The sequence below is a fragment of the Henckelia pumila genome, chromosome 4, assembly GCF_033568475.1.
Source record: "Henckelia pumila isolate YLH828 chromosome 4, ASM3356847v2, whole genome shotgun sequence".
Lineage (NCBI taxonomy): Eukaryota > Viridiplantae > Streptophyta > Magnoliopsida > Lamiales > Gesneriaceae > Henckelia > Henckelia pumila.
The window spans coordinates 5639091-5651751 of record NC_133123.1 but is presented as its reverse complement, the minus strand read 5'-3'; the positions used below and the strand labels follow the sequence as shown (position 1 = coordinate 5651751).

Sequence of the window (12661 nt, the reverse complement as noted above, 5' to 3'; positions counted from 1 at the left end):
TACAGTTGAATTTTGAATGGTTAATAGTTACTATTCTTCACATATATATAAGAAAACTCTATAACCACTGGATCAAATCCGAAAATAGTAACTCTTATAACGACCTGGAAAGTTAAAACCAGTGCCATTGTAGATAATGATTGATCATGGTATAAGGCAATGACCATGATTTGAACCGTTCAATAAAAGGTCGACCATCAAGAGTAGCATTCAGTTTGAAAGGAAAAAAATAATCGAGGTTCAGGGAAAATTCAGGGAAAAGGGATAAATGAAACAAAGATAAGTTCCACCACCACTTCGTTTAAGAAGCATTCTCTTCCAAGATAACAAACCCCAGATACCAGGTTTTGTTCCCGCTATCGGATTTTTTCCTATACTCCAGGACGAGGAATCCGAGGCCTTACCGGTGTCTTTGAAGGACTCACCCTATAGTATAAATTGAGAAATTTGGGGTAAATGAATTGTTATTGTCTTGAAAGAAAACGAACGATCACCAATGACAAGATTTACCTGATGCGTTGGGATCCCAACATCTCACCACAACACTCGAGGGCCAGTATTGCACTCTCAGCCTGCAAATCATAGCAAGTTACAATAGTATGTATGTATATTTGAGTTAAAAGCATGTGAGAGCAATTTCAGCCAGTGATATACACATACCATGGAAAATTCAACAAAAGCGATGCGTGTTGAGTGCATGTGATCCCCCAAGAGCCTCAGACGAGAAACCTACAGTAGAGTTAGTTACCTCAGGCATTTTACACTTTCAAAAGTTAAAATGTTTACGAAAACCGACTCCAATGGACAATACTTTAAAACTTTTCGTGTACCTCTCCGCATCTTGTTTCGAAGAATACCTTGACATCAATTTGAGAGACCTGCTCAAGTTGACACATACCACAGAAATGTGCTTTAGAGCATGCAACAGCTCAGTAACATACGAGCAGGACAACATGGAAAACGGCAAATCATTATTCAGTAAAAGAAAAAAACCAGCTATCATGTACCTTCTTATCGATATTTGTACAGTATACGGTCCTGGCACACATTTCACGCTCAACCTCCGACTACAGAATAAAATTTATAGAATGAAATATTGGTAAATAATTAAGATAGATTTACATACAAATTTACTTCAATACAATCAATATTTAAAGCTCATATATTTGATCTTACCCTAGGAAGAAAGGTGGGGTTAACCGGTAGAATGGCCGTTTTTGAAGGCAGGACTGTCACAGGAGAGAAACCTAAATGTGTCCCACAAAGGCTAAGAGCAGCTCTAGCAGAATCTGTAGATGTTAATCACACATGCAAAATTCAGATATAGGCTCACATGTCAAGCAATGCAAAAATGAGTTGATGAGGAAAATAAAATTACATACACTCATCACCAAATTCTACAAAGGCAAAGCGTAGGCGAGAGTGTGGATCACCACAAACTCGACAGTCAAAAACCTGAAATTAAATACAGCCAGAAAGAGAAACGAATATAAGAAATATCACAAGATATATCTTTCCAATCTTTAGCCTTCAGTAAAAGTTCTGTTCACTGTGAATTGATGGTATGAAAATTTTCCCAGTATACAGAAGGTGGTTTACTGTTTGGACCTTAACAGGTTAATAACTATAGACTATTCTCCCAAAAGTGGAAGATAAAGAGACCCCATTTTAAGTTCATAAAACAAGAAAACAGGGAGAGAAATTTATGGCATCCCATTCCGGTAATTTTTTCCCTATAGGTTAGGATCTATAGAGCAAAAGATATTAAATGCTTCAAAGTGTAGAGTCCATTGGATTTGTCAGACAAAATATATTGACTCAATCCCCCCCTTCAATGTCGATTACTATGACAGATAGGGGAATCCTACAAGGGAAACATAGTCCTCTGGTAGGAAATCAAAGGGATAGAGACTGAATGGGATAACTTGCATACAGACCCCTAGTAATATCTCGAAATAGCTGATATCTCCCTTTCAAAAATAAATAAGTGCTTAACTCCCTATGTCTTTTAAAAAGAAACTCAAATAACCTAAACTTCATAATTGTAGATGTACACACTTTTATACTTCCGACAATGTGTAATTCACATGTTATGTGTGTGAATGTACGAAAATTGTCGCTAAAACCATACAAACAAATGTTTTAACAATTAAAACGTAATAGTTTTTGTAACATGAGACTATAAAATAATCAAAGAAATAAAATTACAATACCACAACTTAACTAAAAAAATTAAAATAGAAAAAGATAATGTGATTTATATTCATTAGTACTGATGAAATTTTAAATTATACGCAAAAAATATGACAAGAAAACTATTTTGTGTACAACAAAGACGTTAGAATCGTATTATTATTTTTATAATAAACATTTTTTTTAAAGATGTGGGGGGTTACGCGTTTAGTTATTTTTCGGAGGGGGTTATTAGCTCTTTTGAAATTTTACAATGAGGTTGTATGCCTCAAAACACAGTAAAAGACATAGAGGACAACAAACTCACAACCTCAGAAAATCTACTGAGTCACATAGTTTACTCATTTGATTTATGTAACAAATAACTGGTTAGCTAGGTTAGGCAGTCTAAATCATTGATGCTACATTTTCTGAAAATATCGATATATCCCTGAAAAACAAAAATATTCCATATCTCAGGGCACAGAAAGAAGAAATGCAGCTAAACCATAATGCATTACCATAAGGAATAAAACCAGCTCAGCTCAGTCAGATAAGGTATACGATAGATACAATCAAACATATTCTTCAAATCTCATAATAGCACAGATCCATGATTTTACTATTAGTTAAACCAGCAAGCAAAACAATATGCTTCGAACTTCAACAAAGGAGACAAGAAAGTCAAACATCTTGTAATAAATTGCTGGAAAAGTTAGTAATTCACTCAGAATTAATTTCTCCAGATTATTGGTTAACATTCTAATAACAAAATCTTATTTTTAAAAATCAGCACCAAACATATCGTCTAAGTTTTTCAAACAACACATATCCACAGCAGATTTACAAGGAAATCATTAATGGCTTGCAGTTGAACAATCTATAAACAGAATAACTTGCCTGTCCAAAGCCGCTGAACAACGCAGCAAGCTGCTCTTCGGTCACCTTATTTCAAGAAACAACAAAAAAGTGTCAATATGAATTACAAGAAAAAATGAAGTTCGTCGATTTACTTACATTGTGATCAATGTCAGACACATAGACTGTTCGCCTAATACTATCATCTCTTTGAGCTCTAGAAGATCTGCCATTTATCCTCCTCCGATTCTGGCTGTAGTTATTTCTTCTCTGAGAACAATTGCACGACCAGTGAGAAGTTAATAAATATAAGAGAATGACAGTGGGATTGGTAATGGCAATTCAAAATTTCAGTTCAGATAAATTTAAAGAGCACTTTTTGGCCTAATAAATCGTAATATGCAACAGCCTGACATCAAAGAGAAATATGGTAGAAAATAATCACGGGAAAAATGAAAATGATAAAAGAAAATCGATTGTCGGTTGTGAAATCTAGTACTCGGTAGCACACATTTCATGCTGATTCTTTCTATGTTATATTATCAGATCCATCAATATATGTATATCTTAGTGTACCGACGCCAGGCGCGCGGAGTCCACAGTCATATATCAAATGGACCAGTTTCGATAATGTCCATGCCAAACCAAATTCACTGCCAGCAGTTATAATCACAAAGTCAACAACTTTCCCAAAGATTCGTATTCCAATAGAGTCATCTTTACATATGATATGCTGAAAACGACTTTATGGATACAAAGGACATAACTTTTTCCATATTCATTCCAATCCGCCTTCATGCATCAATGTTAGAAATACGAAAGACCAATATGTAAGAGAATTTGTATCTTAAAATTCTTTCCACCACTTCGTTTAACAATAAATTCTCCAAGGAGGAACATAAAACTACATGTAGAATGATCGAATTTAGCATCAAATTTAGTTCTGCAAAATCATCAAATCCACATGAATAGCAAATAGAATAAAATGTATAATTAGATCATTACAATTCCAAATTCAAGAACCTATAAATCACTATAAAAACCTCAGACAACAAATGTGCACAATCCTCAGAAAAGAAAGGAAAAAATCTTGCTAAATGTTTTATCGTTCTCACTTTTGCAAATAAAACACAGGAATTTATTCTTATTCTGTAATTATCCAATGCATAAGTGCAAGCTAACACAGTAACATCAAGTCATCAACACTGAATCACATGAACAGGCCAAAACCTTAGATGAGAATCAAGAGGCTGTCAAGAAGACTAATTGATCGATTTGAATATGAACACGGTTAACATAACCAGAGAGGTTATTGAATTTATATTGTACCCTTTGATTATTTGGGAAACCATCATTTCCCGAATTCTTATCATCAGGAGCAAAATTGATTATCCCCATTTGGGCATGATAATAAGATGAAGGAAAGAACTCCTTGGCTAGGGGATTCAGCTTCAGTTTCTTCAGAATATCAACAATTTCGTTCACTTCCATTTCTGATTTTGAATCACCATCGGAGTTCAAATCAGAATCCTTAACCCCACCATTTCCCTCAGTTTCCGCAAACTCCTTAAAATCGGAGCTGACGTTATTCTCAACGGATTTTTCAGCGGAAGCGTCGGTGGCTTTTGGTGGATCAAGAACAGCAACAGGGTTCTCCATTTCCTTAATTGCTGCGTCACCAGTCACTTCTGCACCAGCAGCCATTGAATCAACAGAACCCCACAAACAAAAAAAAGGGCCAAAATCACACAAAAAACCCGACCCTGAAAGACAATCCACACAAGAATTCAGACTCCAAAATCAAAAAGCTCCAATATTTTCCATTTTTCCTCCCGTAAAGATTAAAAACCCAATCTTTTATCTCAATAATGATATTAATTATCAGTCAAGAAAGAGTCTTTTTCTCCGTTTCAGATTTGGGTGATCTCCAAACAAGATTTTAGGCCGATTCTCTCAATGTAACGAGCATACACACCATTAATAAATGAGCTACAACCAAAATCACATTCGGTGAAACAAGACAAAAATGGCAGGAAAAGAAAAGAAGTGATGATGATATATAGAGAGAGAGTGAGAGAAGGAAAGAAATAAAGTGAAGAGAAGATGCAATATATTACAAAGGGCTCTTGCATAACAAATTGGAAGTGGTTTTGGGAGAAACTAACAGGTGGCCTTTCTCTACCCTTCTTTTTGGCAGTGTTGTTGAGAGAGAGAATTTGTCACACACACACACACACATACAGCTAGCCACATAGGATAGGGAGGCTGCAGCCAGCCAGCCAGCGGGCGAGGGGGGAATAGAGAAAGTGCATTAAAGTGAGGGACGTTAAAAGATTTGTGTACCAAGCTAACGTAAGATGACTTCAAGTTTAGCTTTCTTTTGTTTGTTATTCATACCCACACATGGGATGTGGCTTTCATTACTTATTACTGCCTCTTTTTTCATTGGGATTCTAATTCTCCATTCCCCTTATCTTTTGGACGCTTTGCTCATTTCTATAATATTTTTACGAGATGATTTCAGGCATCAATTTTATAAAATGGATCTTCGATTCAACTTGATCTATACAAAAAAATATTATTTTTATTATAAATATGAATCGAATTAACATGTCTCATATAAACATAGATCATCTCACTAAATTCTACTTTTATTTTTTATTATCAATAAATGTTGATCTCTTTAAATTTTGATATTCCAAATTATCGTCGAAATCAACATAAATAATACAAAAACAAACGGAGGGTATAATAATAACACCAACCTTTGTTGACGTTTTTTTTATCATAAAATTATGAGTATTCATTGTGTATGAATTGAGGTTAACAGGAAAAAGAGAAGTTGGTCGTCACAAAAACTGAATTGCTTCACAAGACATGCAAAATGGAATTTTATTGTTTGAATTCTGAGGGTGATTACAACATAACTGTGATGATTATTATATTCTAATATATTTTAAAGCAACCACGACCACTAGTTTGAATTTTTATATATTATTAGTTGTGCTTAATTAATTGCCACAAAAGTAGTCAGTGAGAGGTGATTTCCACACATGGTTCTTTTGTTGAAAAATGTTTTACGTAATCGAACAGATAATTTAATCATTTTAAAAAATAACGTATAATTGTGTATATAACAAAATTTATACATGTAACGTACCTCTCTTTTCTTACGTAAGGGGGTAGTCATTAATTAGCATACAACTAAATAGTCAAGGAATCTGACCAAATGAAAATCGACTTTGAAGTTTGAACAAGTTTTCACGTTGGAACTCGGAAAGAAAAAAAAAAATATATATATATATATATATATATATATACACGTGCAAAATTTGAATATGACACAATTGATCGAACAATCAGAATTACACGGTATTAATTTTCCCAAGTAAAATTAGCAAACCTTGGTGCCATTTAATTCATATATATCTAATCGATTCTAATACTACCATTTTTTTGTTCGAAAATTTAGGAACTGAATATGCATACCTTTAAGCATCGTTCTATGATACACCTGAAAAATGGAACACACAACTCACAAGCCTGTCAACAATGTCCTAAAATGAAGCTCTCCAACTCGAACCATGCTCCGTCCGAAATAACAAGAAGGAAAGCCACTGTTTTGCGAACTTAAAATGGGTTCGATTTGCAGCATGAATATTAGACAAAGTAACAGTATTTACAGCCTTATGAATGACAAACAAACAACAAAAAGTAAGAGTAAGTTAGGTAACTATAGATGGTAGCGAGTCCTATTTTCAGAACTTCCTCTATATTTTACTACAATATTCTAAAACAGAACACAAGCCAGAAACTTACCAACTTATGATTCGAACCAGGCCAAGTGCAAGCGCGAACACAACCTTAGGACGACTGATCTCTCCCAAATTTTGTCAAAGTTCTATCATCTTTGAAACATTCTTTATCCGACCAGTCAAACAATACCAACATGGTCTCAGGAAAAGCAGTTCCATCCCATATATATTCACTAAACTAGATTACCTTGTTCATGAGTATGCACTTGTGTTTTGGTTTACTGTGATTCAAACAAAAATCCATGCTCGAGGAGTTCAGATAAAACGGTTCTCATTTTATCCACGGAAACAGGCTTTAACACGACTCCATCTATACCAACCCTTAAGCAGTTCTCTTTTGTCAACTTATCGGAGTTTCCTGTGAGTGCTATAATCAAATGTCTCTCATGACGCTTTGGGAATTTTTCACGAATCCTTTTAGCAACCTCAAAATGCTCAGCACCTGGAATGTTTATGTCAAGGAACACCAACTTGTGTTCATAAGTAACAGCTTTGACACACTCATCTCCCGAACCAACAGCCAATACATCACACCCCAGGTGCGTGAGGAGCCCCTTTGTTACCATACGGCCAACACTGCATCGTGAAGAAACAACTTTAAAATCAAATTTATTAACAACTATGACTCTCGCAATTCATCATGTATTCAACAAAGGTCGTTAAAAACCAACAAACCATGGCTTAGGTTCAACAACAGGCAAGGCACATTACTTGCAGTTATGTGTCAACCTTCAATAAAGTGTGTGGCTTGGATATAAGGCACGTGATTGCCATAAGACTCAATGTTTTTTTGTTTTTTTAACACAACCGCATGCCTAGGCGTGCTTCTATATAAAAGCAAAAAACACATACGTGGGAGAGAGATCAGACTATGTCCTCCCTAATATAAACGATACCATACAGCTTAGCCAAATTAAATAAGCATCAAAAAGTACATCAGTATTCTAGTGTCTGGCAATTGACTTCCCCATCCTTAAAGGCTCGATGTTTAACGTAGAGTTTGTTTAATCCAAGTTGAGATGCAATGTGATAAGTCCTTTATACCTTTAAACTGAGGGAAAAAAATTGTTTCAAAACTATTAATGAATTAGACTATGTGCAATGTTGTGTGATTTTCCTATTAGATGCAGGTCCTACAAATTTATGTCTCAGCATGTCTCGTTCAAACAAGGCATGTGTCTCACACTCTCACTTTGTGCTCAAGCTTCAAGTTTTACTTTCACCTTTGATAACTATGATCTAGAATCATAAGAGGATTCAGACTAACAAACGACAACAACAACAGCAAATGCAACAGAAACCTCAGCAATTTAACAGCACTGAATAAGGTGGCAGTGACCAATTGGATGGCCAGCAATGATGCCAAAACTATTGACAACAACGATAAAAGACAGCAATATGTTTAAGACAACAGAGCATGAAAGTGAACTCGTAATCTCCATGAGTGACAAGCACATACAGCTTCTCGACATATACTTCATTGAGTCTTGAATTGATTATTTTTTCCTAACTCAAAAACGTGCCCCTGTGCAAGCTGAACTTGTCCAAACATAATGACTCAAAGAAAGTGTTTCAACGCTATATGGAAATATTTAGAGAGGGTAAATTATATTAGTTCCCAAAGAAGTATCCATAAACAACATCTATCTTCTCTGAACATTTTACATTCCTGGTATAAAATAACCAAAAAAATGCTTGCACAAACATCCTAACTAAACATTCCACTGTGTTAACATGTACCTCCCATAAAGGAAGGTGGAATTAATTCTAATTTTCAAAAGGTACAAATAGCATAAAGAAATGTAACCAGCGTTTATTTGAAAAGGCAATCCCAAAGATTAGCAAAGACTATGGAATAAGTTTCTTCAGCTTGGTTAGTTTAAAAGTACCGAATGTATTTGCACCATCACTATCTTCAAATAAAGTATTTTCTATGGTGATCTGGTGCAAGATGCCTTTTTTTTTCTTCAGTTTAAAGGTAGAAAGGACTATCACAATGTTGAACCAATTCAAGCCAATAAAGATATTAATTCACCAAAAGGCAACCTGTAATTAATAGCTAGAGTTACTAAATGTTTATAATTCACTGCTTTACGTACAAATAGAACATATGTTGCTCATAAATAAGACAAGGAAAAAATCACAACAGCATGAATAAAAGTGAATGATAAGCCATTACTAACCTGTTCTCATCCATCACAACTACTTTGAGCCCAGAAAAAATTGGCTTAACATAATTTTCTGGACTTTTAGGTACAAACGAGTACTTGATCTCGTTTGAGCGTCCAGGAATCCCAAGTTTAACAATGAAGGTGGCGGTAGAACCTTTCCCAATACCTTCACTTTCAATCCAAATATGCCCTTCCATGAGATTAACAAACCTGATCAAAGAAAAAGATCTAAGCTAATTTTGAAATCGTTTAAAAATGTTTATGGCTCAGGAAAAGTAGCAAGATTACCTCTTACTAATTGCCAGACCAAGTCCACTGCCATCAGAATTTTTGGCAGCTAGAGGTTGGCTCTGCACAAATTTCCTGAATAGCTTAGGAATATCTTGTGGGCTGATTCCCAAACCAGTATCTTTTACCTAAACCAAAATGGTAACAGCTGTAAGATGCTTAAAAGAACGAAAATAATCATACTATTCCGGAAAAAGGAGCAAACCTGCACACGTAAATAGAAGTGGTTGTCACTCAGTACGGGGGAAAATTCTGGGGCTCGAGGATCTCTCAAAGCATCTGATTTTGCAAGGAAGGCAGAAATCGAAACGCCGCCCTCTTTTGAGAACTTCACGGCATTCCCAACAACATTCAAGAGTACTTGCATCAGCCGCTTTTCATCACCAACAGCAAACTCAGGTAAATCTGAAGACAAACTCAATGTAACATATAGCTTTTTCACAGATGCTATAGGCTTTATCAAGTTAAGGACCTGCAATAAGAAGCAGGCATTCACTTAACCAAAGAAGAATGTGAAACAGAAATTAAATAATAACTTGCTACTTCTAAAGACAAGGCAGTAGTTAAACACACATAACACAGCCAGTATCTTATTCTTACCTCTCTGAAGAGTGCATGCAGGTTAAAATTTCCTATCTCGAGTTGAAGGCTACCATCTTCAAGCCTTGAAAGATCTAAGACATCATTTATAAGTGTTGCCAAAAGGTTGCTGCTCTTGAGTATTGTTTCAACCATCAGACGTTGCTCCGGTGTCAGCTCGGTCTCTTGTAGTAAGCTTGAGAGAGCAATTATTGCATGCATGGGAGTTCTCATTTCATGATTCATGACAGCCAAGAAATCATTACGAGCACGGACAGCCGTCTCTGCTTCCCTTCTCGCAAGATCAAGAGCAACGTTCTGTTCCATAAGAAGATCCCTAGCCCTCATTGATTCCTCCAAAATTGCAGCATGCGACAGCGCAACAGCGACCTGATTCCAGAATAAATCAAACGCACAGGAAACTCAAAGCATCAAGAAATCTGATAAGAGGGCTAATCAACTGTTCTGAATCAGGCAAGTGCTTTAAACCAGAAAATCTTTTTGACAATTTAAATAACCAGATAAGAAACACCAATAAGCACCATAGCATAGTCCTATCCATAATCACGACATTATATTATACGCAACCAAATTCTCAGAGATTGAAAAATGAATTTCCGAACAAACGAGAAACTTTGCTGAGATACCCTTCAAACTTGTTGGGCCAATACAATCAAAAGAATAAAAACTAAACACAGCATGAAAAACCAAGCATGCTGCTAATGAATCTGGATCTTGAAATTATGGATGAATAAAGCCCACTCTATTCATAAAAGCAATGACAAACGAGGGTAGAAATACAAAACTAGAAAACCAAATAAAAATAGAGAATTTTGTTGCCAGTTATTTCGGTCAAAAATAATGCCATTAGCATTGAGATAATACTAGATGCAGCTGCAGATACACAAGATTCCATCAGCCATTTTACCAACCTTCCAGTCTTATATTTGTCGCTCACCTAAAGTGTAATTTAAGAACAAAGCAGATTTAGCTTGAAATTAGTAAAGAATAGGGCCTTGCAGTTTAATTATTCATTTCAGCAGATTTAGCTTGTCTAAATTCTAAGCAAAACAGCATAAACAAAGCAGAGACACATCCAATGCCAATTTTTTTCTTTTATTAACATAAAGATAAAAACTACAAAAAAGATCAACACCCCAAACAAAGAAATGGAAAAAAAATAAGATCTACCCAAAAATCTGAACGTAACTAGGAAATAGATGTGGTGAATCCTAACCTGGTCAGCCACCACTTCAACAAGCTCCAATTCATGGACACGCCATTGCCTTGCACTATCCCAAGGGAGCATTAAAACCATTAAAGCATAGCGTTTAGTCGAGAGCTCAGGCCAATCATGAATCTGGAAATTGGATAAATGCAGGAGGGGAACCCGCACGGCAACCACTTCCCCAGGCATGTGTTTTCCAGCTCGTCGGAACCGGGCGACCGGAGAATTCGGAGAGATTTTTATGGCTCGATTAGCATTGAAAACCTGATTGATCACAGGATGCTGTATAGGCACGGTAAACCCAACTGGGTTTTGGTGATGAAGAGTGTAGGAAAGCTGGAGCTCCAATCCCGTACGGGTTGGCATCCACAGAGCACACTCTTCCAAAGCCAAAGTTCTTCCCAGCTCAACAAAAGTAGTCTTTAGAATGGTATGCCTATCAAGAGTGCTTCTAATTTCATGAGTCAGCATTCTAACATGCCTACCAGTTTCTTCCTGCGAACGAATCAATCCCATTTCTCTGTCGAGCTCCGCGGCCTTGTTTTTCAAGAACAACTCCCTTGTTTTAACACTCAATAAATCAGGGATTATATGAACCAGCATAAGGGCAGTCGCACACGACACAGCAGCAGTCAAAACTTTCGCACAAGTCATGACAATCGCCACAGTTCTTGTATGCATGGTGAATGTCCACAAGTTAATCAAGTGTGTCGCCCCACAAAGAACAATGAAGGCACCAAATTGAACTAGCACCCATCTATACGGAAACACAGCAGATTTTTTAACAAAGTAGATCAACTCCAAAGGGATCGAGAAATAAGCCAACGCAATGAAGAAATCTGAAATATACTGATACTTCATCAACAATTCGTCGGCCGGCCATTGCGGCTCCATACAGCAATCCATGCTGTAAGAACCACCTGAGCTCCTCCACTACATATGCCTACGTTCCTGCATCAAATCAATCAATCGAAAATGTAAAAAAGATAAAGTTTTGATCATGTTCATGGAAGAACAAACCATGATGGACAATGAAATAACAGAGCCTTGGAGAAAGAAAGTGTCTGGGTACCGATGTATCGGGTGGCAATGATAGTGTCACAGGGCTGTGAGGCTTTCGCATCACGGCCATAATACATTGACGTTAAGGAATCCCAAAAGGTAAGTAAACGTCAACATCAACTAAGTCAAAGCCCCCTATGTTATACAATGGGTTTTCCCTCAAAAGATAAAATTACACTTGGCATAAACCATAATTCATGGACATTGGATTTTTTTTAATTAAAAAAAAATTAAGTTGAAAGAAATTTATCGAATGCAATGCAATATCTAGTCTTAGACTTGATAAGTGAGTTCATGTTAATATATAAGGATGATATTCTGATTTAAATTCAATTCTTCAAAACTCATTTGGAAATATGAAGATCATAGAAATATACGCGCTTACATTTCATGTGAGATAGTATTACGAATGAAACTGTTAAACTGAACTATGTCTATATTGAAAAGTATTGTTTTCACGTAAAAAATCATATTTTCTCATTGGTTAA

General features: G+C 36.0%; 2 protein-coding genes across 6 annotated transcripts; both read right to left on the bottom strand.

Moving 5' to 3' along the window:
* Positions 1–75: 75 nt before the first annotated feature.
* On the bottom strand, positions 76–6894 carry LOC140865024 (polyadenylate-binding protein-interacting protein 9-like). 5 transcript variants are annotated; one of them, XM_073269507.1, is made up of 11 exons: positions 6520–6894; positions 4360–4718; positions 3190–3300; positions 3073–3117; positions 1383–1455; positions 1177–1289; positions 1008–1067; positions 831–878; positions 661–729; positions 511–572; positions 76–426 (listed from the first exon to the last, which is right to left on the bottom strand). In XM_073269507.1, exons 1-11 carry the CDS (start codon positions 6527–6529, stop codon positions 372–374), a joined length of 1005 nt encoding a protein of 334 aa, XP_073125608.1. In that variant the 5' UTR covers positions 6530–6894; the 3' UTR covers positions 76–371. The 5 variants fall into 5 exon arrangements, with proteins under 5 accessions (XP_073125608.1, XP_073125610.1, XP_073125611.1 ...); XM_073269509.1 differs by lacking the exon at positions 6520–6894 and adding an exon at positions 5148–5545; XM_073269510.1 differs by lacking the exon at positions 6520–6894 and adding an exon at positions 5196–5545.
* Positions 6895–7046: 152 nt separating this feature from the next.
* LOC140865022 (ethylene receptor 1-like) lies at positions 7047–12201 on the bottom strand. Its single transcript, XM_073269504.1, has 7 exons — positions 12184–12201; positions 11121–12062; positions 9905–10273; positions 9510–9776; positions 9305–9432; positions 9029–9226; positions 7047–7421 (listed from the first exon to the last, which is right to left on the bottom strand). The coding sequence occupies exons 2-7, from the start codon at positions 12015–12017 to the stop codon at positions 7064–7066; spliced, it is 2217 nt and encodes a 738-aa protein (XP_073125605.1). The 5' UTR covers positions 12018–12062; positions 12184–12201; the 3' UTR covers positions 7047–7063.
* Between the last annotated feature and the right edge of the window lie 460 nt (positions 12202–12661).

Excerpts from the sequence above, each read along its gene's own strand:
- LOC140865024 (XM_073269506.1), bottom strand. The coding sequence starts at position 4,734 with ATGGCTGCTGGTGCAGAAGTGACTGGTGACGCAGCAATTAAGGAAATG. Across the intron at positions 1,290-1,382 it reads TGTAGAATTTGGTGATGAGT|ATTCTGCTAGAGCTGCTCTT; the intron begins GTATGTAATTTT and ends TAACATCTACAG. Across the intron at positions 573-660 it reads CTTTTGTTGAATTTTCCATG|GCTGAGAGTGCAATACTGGC; the intron begins GTATGTGTATAT and ends TATGATTTGCAG.
- LOC140865022 (XM_073269504.1), bottom strand. The coding sequence starts at position 12,017 with ATGGATTGCTGTATGGAGCCGCAATGGCCGGCCGACGAATTGTTGATG. Across the intron at positions 10,274-11,120 it reads TTGAAGTGGTGGCTGACCAG|GTCGCTGTTGCGCTGTCGCA; the intron begins GTTAGGATTCAC and ends TTCTGGAATCAG. Across the intron at positions 7,422-9,028 it reads GTTGTGATGGATGAGAACAG|TGTTGGCCGTATGGTAACAA; the intron begins GTTAGTAATGGC and ends TTCACGATGCAG.